General features: G+C 47.9%; 1 protein-coding gene across 2 annotated transcripts in view; it reads right to left on the minus strand.

Annotated features, from left to right (window-relative positions):
* POLR1A (RNA polymerase I subunit A) overlaps window positions 1-15,268 on the minus strand; it is a 47,741-nt gene that overhangs the window by 25,643 nt on the left and 6,830 nt on the right. For both annotated transcript variants that reach the window (XM_072126261.1, XM_072126260.1), the window contains exons 3-13: window positions 12,680-12,829; window positions 12,491-12,598; window positions 12,047-12,132; window positions 11,542-11,645; window positions 8,369-8,458; window positions 8,025-8,121; window positions 7,590-7,749; window positions 5,535-5,804; window positions 4,280-4,402; window positions 3,610-3,837; window positions 2,023-2,277 (exon numbers count right to left, since the gene is read on the minus strand). In XM_072126261.1, the coding sequence (XP_071982362.1) occupies window positions 2,023-2,277; window positions 3,610-3,837; window positions 4,280-4,402; window positions 5,535-5,804; window positions 7,590-7,749; window positions 8,025-8,121; window positions 8,369-8,458; window positions 11,542-11,645; window positions 12,047-12,132; window positions 12,491-12,598; window positions 12,680-12,829 (1,671 nt within the window). The remainder of the gene's footprint in view (window positions 1-2,022; window positions 2,278-3,609; window positions 3,838-4,279; window positions 4,403-5,534; window positions 5,805-7,589; window positions 7,750-8,024; window positions 8,122-8,368; window positions 8,459-11,541; window positions 11,646-12,046; window positions 12,133-12,490; window positions 12,599-12,679; window positions 12,830-15,268) is intronic.

The following is a 15,268-nucleotide window of genomic DNA, read 5'->3' on the forward strand; positions in this document are numbered from 1 at the left end:
TGATCAGCTGACCAAACATGCCGGCGCCAACATGTAACCTTCTCTGTATACTGTATCCGCGTCACAGGAGACGCCCGGGATATGCGAACCAAGGCAGAAATTTCACTACAGAGGGCGAGTCCCTACTTGGATGGTGGAATTCAGGCCTGTAGTCCGAAGGAGGGCATGACCCGACATTGTTTGACCGATAACTTTGGCTTCTTCTAGGGGCTCAAACTACATTTGCATCGAACAATTCTAAGAATCACTAAAAGTGAAATGGTCTCATCACTCCAAGATTCACTTATATCTGAATGCAATTCCCTCAACTATCCCACTTTTTCCCCTTTATGTTTTTGTTACTGTTCAAGCAGTAGAGTGGACTCCCCCTAGTGGCCCAATGAGATAATATTATATATCCCTTTATTTATATCTATCTATATACCTATCTACACTCACCGGCCACTTTATTAGGTACACCTGTCCAACTGCTCGTTAACACTTAATTTCTAATCAGCCAATCACATGGCGGCAACTCAGTGCATTTAGGCATGTAGACATGGTCAAGACAATCTCCTGCAGTTCAAACCGAGCATCAGTATGGGGAAGAAAGGTGATTTGTGGCCTTTGAACGTGGCATGGTTGTTGGTGCCAGAAGGGCTGGTCTGAGGATTTCAGAAACTGCTGATCTACTGGGATTTTCACGCACAACCATCTCTAGGGTTTACAGAGAATGGTCCGAAAAAGAAAAAACATCCAGTGAGCGGCAGTTCTGTGGGCGGAAATGCCTTGTTGATGCCAGAGGTCAGAGGAGAATGGGCAGACTGGTTTGAGCTGATAGAAAGGCAACAGTGACTCAAATCGCCACCCGTTACAACCAAGGTAGGCAGAAGAGCATCTCTGAACGCACAGTACGTCCAACTTTGAGGCAGATGGGCTACAGCAGCAGAAGACCACACCGGGTGCCACTCCTTTCAGCCAATAACAGGAAACTGAGGCTACAATTTGCACAAGCTCATCGAAATTGGACAGTAGAAGATTGGAAAAACGTTGCCTGGTCTGATGAGTCTCGATTTCTGCTGCGACATTCGGATGGTAGGGTCAGAATTTGGCGTCAACAACATGAAAGCATGGATCCATCCTGCCTTGTATCAGCGGGTCAGGCTGGTGGTGGTGGTGTCATGGTGTGGGGAATATTTTCTTGGCACTCTTTGGGCCCCTTGGTACAACGCCACAGCCTACCTGAGTATTGTTGCTGACCATGTCCATCCCTTTATGACCACAATGTACCCTGTAACATCTGATGGCTACTTTCAGCAGAATAATGCGCCATGTCATAAAGCTGGAATCATCTCAGACTGGTTTCTTGAACATGACAATGAGGTCACTGGACACAAATGGCCTCCACAGTCACCAGATCTCAATCCAATAGAGCATCTTTGGGATGTGGTGGAACGGGAGATTCGCATCATGGATGTGCAGCCGACAAATCTGCGGCAACTGTGTGATGCCATCATGTCAATATGGAGCAAAATCTCTGAGGAGCTTCCAGCACCTTGTTGTATCTATGCCACGAAGAATTGAGGCAGTTCTGAAGGCAAAAGGGGGTCCAACCCGTTACTAGCATGGTGTACCTAATAAAGTGGCCGGTGAGTGTATATATCGTATTCTTCGGACTATAAGGCGCACAAAAAAACCATTGATTTTCTCAGAAATCAAAGGTGTGCCTTATAAATAAACCGTACTTACAGACAACAGCTGCCTTGTACTGTGCACAGGTCTGCCACCTGCTGGTCATTCATCCTTATAATCAGGTGCGCCTTATATATGAACCTAGACGTTTTAGCAGGCATTTATTGATGATGCATCTTATAATCCGGTGCGCCTTATAGTCCAAAATAATACTGTATATATTATCTCTATCGATATATGTGTATATCTATATAAATCTATATAATCTTAGATCTATATAAATTGCACAGATCCCAGCAGCATATGGATTTGGTCAGTAATCGATAACCTAGAACCATTTTTCATCCTTACCTTGGGAACCAAGTACTGCTCATCGGTACACGCTATGGTGTAAGCCTCCGCCCGACCCAGTTCGCTTTGCGGAAAGTGTGCGTTCATTTCATCTCCATCAAAGTCGGCATTATAGGCCTTACAGTTGGCGTAGTGGAGCCTCAGCACCTTCTCCCCTGGAAGGATCCGGGCCTTGTGAGCCTGGATGGACGGTCTATGCAGCGTGGGCTGCCGGTTGAGTAGGAGGACATCGCCGTTCTTCACGTGACGATAAACCTGAGATACAAGAGGGAGAAAACATCGACAACTTAGGGAATAGATACCAAAAACTCTGCACAGAAATCAGAGTATTAAGGAAATATTCCAGAAAAAGGGAGCAGAAAACAGACAAACCAAGAAAGAGAAATCTCAACGACTGACATGAACTCCTTCACAGCTCAGGAGCACCGCCAATACATTCTCCACCCTACAAGACCAGACATGTGGGCACTGAACCCGTCAGGACCACCGCCAATACATGCTCCACCCTACAAGACCAGACATGTGGGCACTGAACCCGTCAGGACCACCAATACATTCTCCACCCTACAAGACCAGACATGTGGGCACTGAGCCCGTCAGGACCACCACCAATACATTCTCCACCCTACAAGACCAGACATGTGGGCACTGAGCCCGTCAGGACCACCGCCAATACATTCTCCACCCTACAAGACCAGACATGTGGGCACTGAACCCGTCAGGACCACCACCAATACATGCTCCACCCTACAAGACCAGACATGTGGGCACTGAGCCCGTCAGGACCACCACCAATACATTCTCCACCCTACAAGACCAGACATGTGGGCACTGAGCCTGTCAGGACCACCGCCAATACATTCTCCACCCTACAAGACCAGACATGTGGGCACTGAACCCGTCAGGACCACCGCCAATACATGCTCCACCCTCCAAGACCAGACATGTGGGCACTGAGCCCGTCAGGACCACCGCCAATACATTCTCCACCCTACAAGACCAGACATGTGGGCACTGGACCCGTCAGGACCACCAATACATTCTCCACCCTACAAGACCAGACATGTGGGCACTGGACCCGTCAGGACCACCAATACATTCTCCACCCTACAAGACCAGACATGTGGGCACTGGATCCGTCAGGACCGCCAATACATTCTCCACCCTACAAGAACAGACATGTGGACACTGAGCCCTTCACTCTTATAGACCACAGAGAACATTTCGATAACCTCCGTCACCACCAGGGATGTGGTCAATAAACTTTTACTGCCTAAGACCATCTACATTGAACTTGCCATGTGCTTTACTGCCCGTGGCCTACAGGACCCCTAAACCATAACCTCCATTCACAGGATAGGCGATAATCCATCCACAAGATACGCGCATGCTTTTGATGCACAGAACTTGCATTGCACTCTGGGTGCAAAGGGTTAAACTCTTTATAGCTCTTGACCTCCAGGAACCTTATTATAACATCTTCTATGCCCTAGCCTAAGACACACGTGGCTTTACAGGAGAAGCCACGTCAACCACTCTCCTACAATAAGCAGTGTGGACTGAGGGGGGCACAGAAACACAACTTACGATTTTTGCGGCGACCTTCTGTGAGCCGGTGGATGGAGTGAGCAGCTGCTTGGCTACGGCGAGACGTTGGTTGACATTAGATGCGGTCAGTATTGTGTGGGACCCATCTTCAGCGATCACCATGGTGGCTCCGGGGTGCACTGCGGGACCGTTTATAACCGCTTGCCGCAACTCCTGCACGTTCCAGGTGGTGACAGGCTGGGGGTAGGTCAACTTGGTGGCAAATACCTGAAAACAAAATCATAGAAAATCATTCTCAATCCAAATCCTGCATCGGGTTATCCATTCTTCAAGTGGCATGTCCTCACACTGCTGTGCTCTTAGCTCTCTGTATTGATCCGTTTCACAATTGCTCCCTTCCGAGTAAAAACTGTAACAGGCTTTAGACTCTATACTTCCTCTGTCACACAGCAAAAGGGGATGAACAAATTACATTCCACGAGAATGTTCAATGCAGAGAGCTCTGAGCACAGCAGTGTGAGGACCCACATGTCCACAAAGCTCAATCCTCAACTACAAGTCCTCCTTTGCGGCTCCAGATAGGAACTAGAGAGGCGGCAGCGTGGGACGCCAGGAGGGACCTTAAAGCAGCCCCGTCTTATTTTTCATAAGATATCGGACAACCCCTTTAATGGGAAAAACCCACGTTCATGTAACTTCAGATACGTACCATAGGGATGCCAATTTCATTGGTATTGATGTACATGTCCGGGCAAATGACAGATCGCGCTGCATAGTCAACACGTTTTCCCATCATGTGTTTCCGAAACAGACCTTGCTTCTTTTCCAGTATCTAAAACAGAAGCGAGTGTTTCATACAATGCAGTTAATGTTTCTTCTGCGCTAGTGAGCTGCACTCACTATTCTGCTGGTGCAGTCACTGTGTACATAAATGACATTACTTATCCTGTACTGATCCTGAGTTACATCCTGTATTATACCCCAGAGCTGCACTCACTATTCTGCTGCTGGTGCAGTCACTGTGTACATACATGACATTACTTATCCTGTACTGATCCTGAGTTACATCCTGTATTATACCCCAGAGCTGCACTCACTATTCTGCTGCTGGTGCAGTCACTGTGTACATACATGACATTACTTATCCTGTACTGATCCTGAGTTACATCCTGTATTATACACCAGAGCTGCACTCACTATTCTGATGCTGCTGGTGCAGTCACTGTGTACATACATGACATTACTTATCCTGTACTGATCCTGAGTTACATCCTGTATTATACCCCAGAGCTGCACTCACTATTCTGCTGCTGGTGCAGTCACTGTGTACATACATGACATTACTTATCCTGTACTGATCCTGAGTTACATCCTGTATTATACCCCAGAGCTGCACTCACTATTCTGCTGCTGGTGCAGTCACTGTGTACATACATGACATTACTTATCCTCTACTGATCCTGAGTTACATCCTGTATTATACCCCAGAGCTGCACTCACTATTCTGCAGCTGGTGCAGTCACTGTGTACATACATGACATTACTTATCCTGTACTGATCCTGAGTTACATCCTGTATTATACCCCAGAGCTACACTCACTATTCTGCTGGTGTAGTCACTGTGTACATACATGACATTACTTATCCTGTACTGATCCTGAGTTACATCCTGTATTATACTCCAGAGCTGCACTCACTATTCTGCTGCTGGTGCAGTCACTGTGTACATACATGACATTACTTATCCTGTACTGATCCTGAGTTACATCCTGTATTATACTGCACTCACTATTCCGATGCTGCTGGTGCAGTCACTGTGTACATACATGACATTACTTATCCTGTACTGATCCTGAGTTACATCCTGTATTATACTGCACTCACTATTCCGATGCTGCTGGTGCAGTCATTGTGTACATCCTGTATTACATCTTAGCAGCGACTACAAATCGCCCTTCACTTACCTGACGAATGCCAGGAAACTTGTTGGTAATGATTCTGTCCATGTCACTATCAAACACAATGTTGACGTGCACCTGCATCCGTATCCAAATGTAGTAGAGTTTATCTGTTAAGGAGGCACCAGGCAGAGAGGCCAGGAAGGATCGATCTACACCAGGATCAGCCTCAGCCTCAGCCTCATCCTCAGCCTCAGCCTCATCCTCATCCTCAGCCTCATCCTCAGCCTCATCCTCAGCCTCATCCTCAGCCTCATCCTCAGGCTCAGGCTTCTCCTGAAGACACAAAAAGAACAGACACAACCTCCTTTACTTTGTCTCCGTCAGTCACTTAGTCAGGAGCTGAACAGTCAGTTGTGAGTCGCCCTCAATGGGCGATACTTCATGCGACGACGTACATTTAGGGCTGATACTGACCGGGGATTTGAAAGAAAATCTACCGCCTGGAAGCTACATTTGTTCACTTACCCCACACAGGTCACTTTAAATATTTTTTTTATCCGAATTCCCCCTTGATTATATACAGTCCTTATTCCATTGTTTTATTTCAAACATATTTCCTTGGATATTGGACACTGAAACATAACTGTCAGATGGGTGGTCCTATGCCACAGCTCCGCCCATCTGACAGTGAAAGAACTGGAATTCTTTGATTACTAGACGTTCCCTCCGTATTACCCGCGACTGCCTGGATTTTTCCATTCTTCATCGCAAGAACACGGCGAGAACTCACCAACTGGCTCCGATTCTCGTTACCTTTCGCCAACAGGAGAATACGCAGTATTTACATTGCTACAAGTAACGACTAATCTTCAGTATGCTCCCTGCGTTTTGCATGAATTATAGTGACATGTGTTGGTGCTCATGTTCATAAAAAAATGAATATTTTATATTGTACATTTTTCTAAATTGTGTTTCTACTAATTTATGTCTATTATGTATTGAACAATGTATATTAATAGTAGAGACGGATACTATATGAACGTTTGTTAATTGTGGAGACGATCTCCGTTGTTTTTCCCCCTCCCCACGGGGAACTCTGGAAATCCGTGTCTCAATGACATCATAAGTGGGAGTGGTTATTTTAAATATTTTGTATAAATGTTTGTAACATGGATGTCTACTTTAGCCATGACTAAGAAGGCATTGGCCAGATTCACACCATGGATTGTAACAATTTTGCCTAAATAAAGAATAAAAGTTGCTTCTAACACGGCTGGATCAGAAACTCACTTCTATGTAGATCGCTCCATCGGCACATCGGTAGGGAATCTTTACTAATTACTAGAGCAGCCTATCGTGTTATAAAGTTTAAAGGGCATCTACAAACAAGATGATAGCCTGTATGCTAATGAGCCCCAGAGGCTCCATGGGTGGAGTAGCCTCTGAACTCCGGGGCTAAGGCTACTCCGCGCTCTGAGTAGTCTCTGCAATACCTCTTGTCCACGTCCATGCCGACTGTGAACGGGGACTTGGAGCAGGCGCAGAAGCTCCCTCTGGCCCTTAAGCCTGGATAGAGACAATGCCCTTGCCGCCGCGTTCACAGTCGGCATGGACGCGCAGGGGGGCGGCATTGTAGAAGCTACTCGGAGCGTGGAGTAGCCTTAGTCCCCGGAGTTCAAAGGCCATGCCCCTGAAGGTAATTTGCATAATGACACATTCTTTATAAAAACGATAGGTTCCTCTCCAAGAGATTAGTAAAAATCCCCACCGATGAGCCAAACACCTACCTCCGGAACTACCGGGAAAAAAAAACATGTTTTATCCAAAAATACTCGGGAACATAACATAGGAGTAGAGAATTGCTATGTGTTGTTCTCATTTGACGTATATGGATCCAAACTTGGCCAATGTCAGATGAACCTTGGATATTGGACACTGAAACATGACTGTCAGATGGGTGGTCCCATGCTACAGCTCCGCCCATCTGACAGTTAAGAACTGGAATTCTTTGATTACTAGCTAATGGTGCGCGCTACAGAAATAATTCCAACTACTCCAGAATTAGCGGAGCAATAGATGAGGATTGGCGATGGCTTGCCGGTACATCATGTGCCTTACCTCACTTATTTCAGTCTGAGGAGGTTTGGGGCCCTTCTGCTCCTCGGCCAACACCGCCAACAACTTCTGTATGACAAAAACATCTTTCAAGACGTTATGTAGATTCACCGTTTGCCCGTTGGTGAAAATCTGATCTCCCATGCGATTCATAGGTCGGAAACTGTAACAGACAGAAAAAGGTTAAGCCCTAGCAGAATGCACATCATGGGGGATGGCTGCCCCGAAAAGCAATCCAAAAAGTCCCACAACTCATCCCAGCAAGGTCAGGGGGTGTCCTGCCCATATGAAACAGGGGGCAGTCTGCAATATTTGGATTCTTTCATTTGTAGTGGAAAATGTTAAATAAAGAGAAAATTTAAAAAAAAAACGGGAACAGGGACATCCGCGGGGTAGGAAAAAAAATAAAGTGTCACCAAGTTGTGGTGTAAAAGTTACCGATTTGGAGGAACCATCAAAACATCCATGAAAAACATATCTGGGGTGAAGACATTGTCCAACTCCGAGCCAGAAAACAGATATTTTAGGAAAAAACCTGAAAAAAACATTACGATTAGAACTTATTTAATAGGGAAGCGGTAAAAGAACATTACAATACAGAAGTCACATTGTATCAGAGCCGCTGGGGGTCAAACAGAAAATAGTTGTTTTTTTAAATTTTATAATATATGTATATATTTTTTTTTAACGGCTGACCTATTAACCCCTTAATGACTGCCGAATCAGCATTTTACGGCGGTCATTAAAAGAACTTTTTTTCGGAAGCGACGCTTTTTCGTTACCTTCATTTTCCCACAGAGCCTCTATATGTTCCCTCGCAGTGCTGGGAGTGAGGTAGCCTCGATGCGTCACATCAGGACCTTTATTCTTCGCTGAGGGAAAAAAAAAAAAAATTAAAAATATAAGGGAAAACATTTACATTTACAGTACAAGTACAGTGCTCAGTATATACATTGTAGATTCTCACTGAAGGTTTCAGAATTCAACTATGAATTAGCAAGGTGAATTTTATATTTAACAAAAAAGTGTCAAACAATAGAAAATCTGTCATATATTCCAGGTCCTTTTGCTGTGATTACTGCTTTGTACAGTCTTGGCTTCTCTTGATGAGATACAAGAGGTAGTCACCTGAAATGGTTCTCACATCACAGGTGCCCTGATCAGGTGTAATAAGTGGGATTTCTTGCCTTATAAATAGGGTTGGGAGCATCAGTTGTGTTGTGCAGGAGTCAGGTGGATACACGGCTGATCGTCCTACTGAATAGACTGGTAGAATTTGTATTATGGCTAGAAGAAAGCAGCTAAGTAAAGAAAAAAGAGTGACCATCATTACTTTAAGAAATGAAGGTCAGTCAGTCCGAAAAATTGGGAAAACTTAGAAAGTGTCCCCAAGAGCAGTTGTAAAAACCATCAAGCACTTCAAAAGAAACTGGATCACAGCGGCCCTAGAAAAGGAAGACCAAGAGTCATCGCTGCTGCGGAGGATAAGAGTCACTGCTGCAAAGGAGGATAAGAGTCACCGCTGCTGCGGAGGATAAGAGTCACTGCTGCAGAGGAGGATAAGTTCATCCGAGTCACCAGCCTCAGAAATCAGAGCAGCACTGTCGCACAGAGGTCTAGCAGCAGACGCATCTCTACAACAACCGTATAAGAGGAGACTGTATGCAGCAGCCTTCATGGTAAAATAGCTGCTAGGACACCACAGCTAAGGACAGGCAACAAGCACCAGAGACACAAGGAACGGACATTACACCAGGGGAAATCTGGGCTTTGGTCTGATGAGTCCAAATTAGAGAACTTTGGTTCCAACCACCAGAAAAGGGGAAAGAATGGACTCTACCTGCCTGGTCCCCACCGTGAAGCCTGGAGGAGGAGGTGTGATGGTGTGCGGGGGGCTTTGCTGGCGACACTGTTGGGTGTGATGGTGTGCGGGGGGCTTTGCTGGCGACACTGTTGGGTGTGATGGTGTGCGGGGGGCTTTGCTGGCGACACTGTTGGGTGTGATGGTGTGCGGGGGGCTTTGCTGGCGACACTGTTGGGTGTGATGGTGTGCGGGGGGCTTTGCTGGCGACACTGTTGGGTGTGATGGTGTGCGGGGGGCTTTGCTGGCGACACTGTTGGGTGTGATGGTGTGCGGGGGGCTTTGCTGGCGACACTGTTGGGTGTGATGGTGTGCGGGGGGCTTTGCTGGCGACACTGTTGGGTGTGATGGTGTGCGGGGGGCTTTGCTGGCGACACTGTTGGGTGTGATGGTGTGCGGGGGGCTTTGCTGGCGACACTGTTGGGTGTGATGGTGTGCGGGGGGCTTTGCTGGCGACACTGTTGGGTGTGATGGTGTGCGGGGGGCTTTGCTGGCGACACTGTTGGGTGTGATGGTGTGCGGGGGGCTTTGCTGGCGACACTGTTGGGTGAGATGGTGTGCGGGGGGCTTTGCTGGCGACACTGTTGGGTGTGATGGTGTGCGGGGGGCTTTGCTGGCGACACTGTTGGGTGTGATGGTGTGCGGGGGGCTTTGCTGGCGACACTGTTGGGTGTGATGGTGTGCGGGGGGCTTTGCTGGCGACACTGTTGGGTGTGATGGTGTGCGGGGGGCTTTGCTGGCGACACTGTTGGGTGTGATGGTGTGCGGGGGGCTTTGCTGGCGACACTGTTGGGTGTGATGGTGTGCGGGGGGCTTTGCTGGCGACACTGTTGGGTGTGATGGTGTGCGGGGGGCTTTGCTGGCGACACTGTTGGGTGTGATGGTGTGCGGGGGGCTTTGCTGGCGACACTGTTGGGTGTGATGGTGTGCGGGGGGCTTTGCTGGCGACACTGTTGGGTGTGATGGTGTGCGGGGGGCTTTGCTGGCGACACTGTTGGGTGTGATGGTGTGCGGGGGGCTTTGCTGGCGACACTGTTGGGTGTGATGGTGTGCGGGGGGCTTTGCTGGCGACACTGTTGGGTGTGATGGTGTGCGGGGGGCTTTGCTGGCGACACTGTTGGGTGTGATGGTGTGCGGGGGGCTTTGCTGGCGACACTGTTGGGTGTGATGGTGTGCGGGGGGCTTTGCTGGCGACACTGTTGGGTGTGATGGTGTGCGGGGGGCTTTGCTGGCGACACTGTTGGGTGTGATGGTGTGCGGGGGGCTTTGCTGGCGACACTGTTGGGTGTGATGGTGTGCGGGGGGCTTTGCTGGCGACACTGTTGGGTGTGATGGTGCGGGGGGGCTTTGCTGGCGACACTGTTGGGTGTGATGGTGCGGGGGGCTTTGCTGGCGACACTGTTGGGTGCGATGGTGCGGGGGGCTTTGCTGGCGACACTGTTGGGTGTGATGGTGCGGGGGGCTTTGCTGCCGACACTGTTGGGTGTGATGGTGCGGGGGGCTTTGCTGGCGACTGTTGGGCAGGGGCATCGCTAGGTAAAAAGAATCGAGGCCCTTAGCAGCACCACCTGATATTGGGAGCACGACTCTGTGCACTGCTACAAGGGCCATGCAGAGGCTTTGAGCTCTGTAGGAAGGTTGTGTAAGGGCTATGTGACCAAGAAGGAGAGTGTTGGGGGACTACGCCAGATGACCTGGCCTCCACTTTCACCAGGCCTGAACCCCATTCAGATGGTTTGGGGAGAGCTGGACCACAGGGTGAAGGCAAAATGGCCAACAAGTGCTAAGCATCTCTGGGAACTCCTTCAAGAATGTTGGAAGACCATTTCAGGCGACTACCTCTTGTATCTCATCAAGAGAAGCCAAGAGTGTGCAAAGCAGTGCTCAAAGAAAAAGGAACCTAGAATATAAGACATGTTTTCAGACTCCCATTGTTCCCTATGACTGTTATTACTCTGTAACTTCTTATTTTATATGTATGTGACACAGACGCTCATTACAGCGCTACCAAATATGATGGCGCTATATAAATAGCGATTCATTATTATTTCACTTTATTATAACTCTCTAACACATTTTGCAGGGTTGACTCACATGTTGGGGGATCTTTTTCCTCTTGTTCCTTATTTTTTCCACTGGAGGCCATTATCAGGGTGATTTTGGAGTTGTGTTCTGTCCGTAGCATGGCGCTCGGCGCCCTGCGCAAGAGAAAAACCGTCAAAAATTACCAAATTTGGGGAGGGCCGGTACGGGGAGTCAGGTTCAAAGGTCAACTTTACAAAAATGATATATAACAGATGCAACTGGATCGCTCAGTGTTCTGGAGACGACATAATGGTCTCTGTATCTTTAGGACTGGGTGTCAGGTACAAGGATTTGGTGGATCCCTGATCCCGTGACAATGAGGTCAGATTTTTTGTGCTTTTAATCATAAGAAACATGAAAATTGGTAACATGTTAAATAAGCCGCCACTGCGTCCCCCACAGCCCCGCCACTGCGTCCCCCACAGCCCCGCCACTGCGTCCCCCACAGCCCCGCCACTGCGTCCCCCACAGCCCCGCCACTGCGTCCCCCACAGCCCCGCCACTGCATACTCACTTGCAATGAGGACATTTTTTAGATTTCATTTGACTTCTCCAGAAATTTGATAAAAGCTGGTTCTTGATGGCACAGATGGTCTTCACCTGAGAAACAGAAACCACGAATGAGAAATCACGAGTAGTAGAGGCCACCACCAGTAATGGAGCAGAGCAGGAGTCATCTCCTCAGGTTGGTCCATGATGTGTGATGGGAATCTCACTCCACATGTCCCCGGATTTATTCACACGTGTCCAGTCCATAAAACACAGACAGAACACTTGCTCCAAGGACTGGACTACAAAAATAATACTTCTAGAAGACACAAGGAGCCCCATGCATTCAAGGAGGACAACTATGCTTCATGTAGAACGGTGGAGTCCCATCCCTGGGGGTGATGTTAGGTCTGTGAAATGATACAGAATTGTTGGACATGTCCTTAAAGGTCACAATGTTGCAACTTACTAGGGATACTCTTTGCTTCTCTGGATACTTTTTAAGGAACTGCTGGGTGTACAAGTGCAACTCTTCTTTTATCTCGTGACCGCTGACCGACTCATTACCTTCCATGAACTGGAAGAAGACACAACAATGGAAAACATGAGAGGATCATGAATCATATAAAGGGGGATGATGTCTGGAGGAGTCACCCACCTGGTGGAGAAAAGCCTCCAGGTTATGGATCTCATTCACGGCACCTCGGTCCACCAGCTTCAGTTGGTTGAGGAGGAGATGAATCTCTGATCGGGGACAGGTGAGGAGGTGGCAGTAGATGCAGGAACCCCGCAGGAGCGCAATCAGTTTCTATACAAGGAAAAAAAAAAAATGATACAAAAACATAACCAAATGAACCTTTTTTTTTTTTTTTTTAAAAGTATTTATTTTTGCAATTTTTGAAATTTTATACAATTACAATAAACAAAACCAGAAAACAAGATTGTCTGCCACATATTTCCTTCCCCCCATTACAGGATTATTATACAACAGCCATGGTAACAATCAGGTTCTTGCTGTGTTACAAAACTACCTGAGGGATATTACACAATAGATAACAGCAGGATACTGCAGCCAGACATCTTGATACAACACAAACAACTATTGACACATAGACAATCAGTCACACACACACACACACCAGCACGCTCAGTCTCCTTCATCATGGAGAGGAGTGTATATCACATGTGATTATAAGGCTGTATGGGGAGTCACACACACACACACACACACCAGCACGCTCAGTCTCCTTCATCATGGAGAGGAGTATAAATCACACGCGATTATAAGGCAGTATGGGGAGTCACACACACACACACACACACATACCAGCACGCTCAGTCTCCTTCATCATGGAGAGGAGTATATATCACATGTGATTATAAGGCAGTATGGGGAGTCACACACACACACACATACCAGCACGCTCAGTCTCCTTCATCATGGAGAGGAGTATATATCACATGTGATTATAAGGCAGTATGGGGAGTCACACACACACACACATACCAGCACGCTCAGTCTCCTTCATCATGGAGAGGAGTATATATCACATGTGATTATAAGGCAGTATGGGGAGTCACACACACACACACACACACACCAGCATGCTCAGTCTCCTTCATCATGGAGAGGAGTATATATCACATGTGATTATAAGGCTGTATGGGGAGTCGCGCACCATCTGGACCAGATGCGATCAAACTTCTGGGGACACTTCCTGTTGGTATACAGGGACCGGTAGTGGGGAATGACGCTGTTAATAAGTAGTATCCATCTTTTTAATGGAGGGGGCTCCTGGTCCTTCCAGGTCATCACCACCACTTTTCGGGCGTAGTATAAGACAAACCTAAAGAAAATTTTGTCATAGTGGCCATTGACAACTTCATTTATGATGCCGAGGAGACACACAGAGGGAGACATCAAGCGTGGGAAATCAAAGTGTATATTTAGGAATTCCAGCACTTCGGACCAGAAGACATGGACCCTAGGGCAGGACCAGACACAATGCAGGAAGGATCCGACTTCAGCCTGACAGCGAAAGCAAAGATCATTGGGCATTGCTCCCATGCGGAATAGTCTAGCAGGGGTGAAGTATACTCGATGGAGGAATTTAGATTGGATCAGGAAGTCCCTCGCACTCACTACAGATGTGAAGTAGGACAGTTCGACCTCCCTCCAGTCATCATCTGACAGGTCAGGGATATCCTGTCTCCAGCGTTCACAGGCTCTATCAAACGGTCTGGACTTTTGCTCTTGTAGGAGAGCATAGCACTGAGTGAGTGGCTTAGGGAGGTCCGGGGTACTCATCAGAGTCTCTAGTTTGGAGAATTTCACTGTCAGGCTGAAGGAGCCGAATTGGGCTTTGAATGCGTGCCGCAGTTGCGTGTAATGGAAGCTAGCCGTATTGGGTACAGTATGTCTCTCCCTTATCTCGTTAAAGCTGAGTAACTCTGCTACCGGGGATAAGAGCTGGCCTACAAATTTCACCCCCGCTGCCCCCCACATTGTCCAGCCCGGGAGGGAGAGGAAGTGAGAGAGCCATGGATTGAGCCACAATGGAGTCCTAGGCGAGAGAGGGGGAGAGCTGCTCGGTTCTACCAGGGATTGTGCCCTACGCCAGCACACCGCTACCGTACGTAGGGGAAGTGGGGTATCAGATGGGGACTTATACCTGTACAGCAGGTTTGTAAGGGCCTCGTAGGAACCTACCAGGGCACCAGCCAGTGCAGTAGCTGCATTACCCATGTCTATATCTATCCACCACTGGGCATATACAAGCTGGGAAGCCAGGTAATAAAGATACAGATCCGGGGCAGCCAGTCCACCCCTAGACTTGGGAGCCTGAAGCAGCGCTAAACTGAACCGCGGGGCACTACTCTGCCAGTAAAAGGACCTGAGAATGCCGTCTAAGCGTTTAAACAAACTCTTAGGAAGGAGTATAGGACAGGCATGGAAAAGGTATAGAAATTTTGGGAGAAAAATCATTTTAAATATGTTAATACGCCCGTACAAAGACAGGGGGAGAGTGGACCAGGCTTTTAGGCGTGATTCCGTTGCAGTTATCAAGGGTGTAATGTTTAACTCCGTATATGCCTGGACCCTGCGTGACACCTGAACTCCCAGATATTTAAAGGTGGACACCACCTGGACTGGGACGGGGAGGGAGTGTACCCCTACATCAGATAAGGGGAAAAGGACCGATTTGTCCCAGTTAACCCGGAGACCTGAGAACCCCCCGTAGCGTTC

The sequence above is a fragment of the Engystomops pustulosus genome, chromosome 1 (genome assembly GCF_040894005.1).
Source record: "Engystomops pustulosus chromosome 1, aEngPut4.maternal, whole genome shotgun sequence".
NCBI lineage: Eukaryota > Metazoa > Chordata > Amphibia > Anura > Leptodactylidae > Engystomops > Engystomops pustulosus.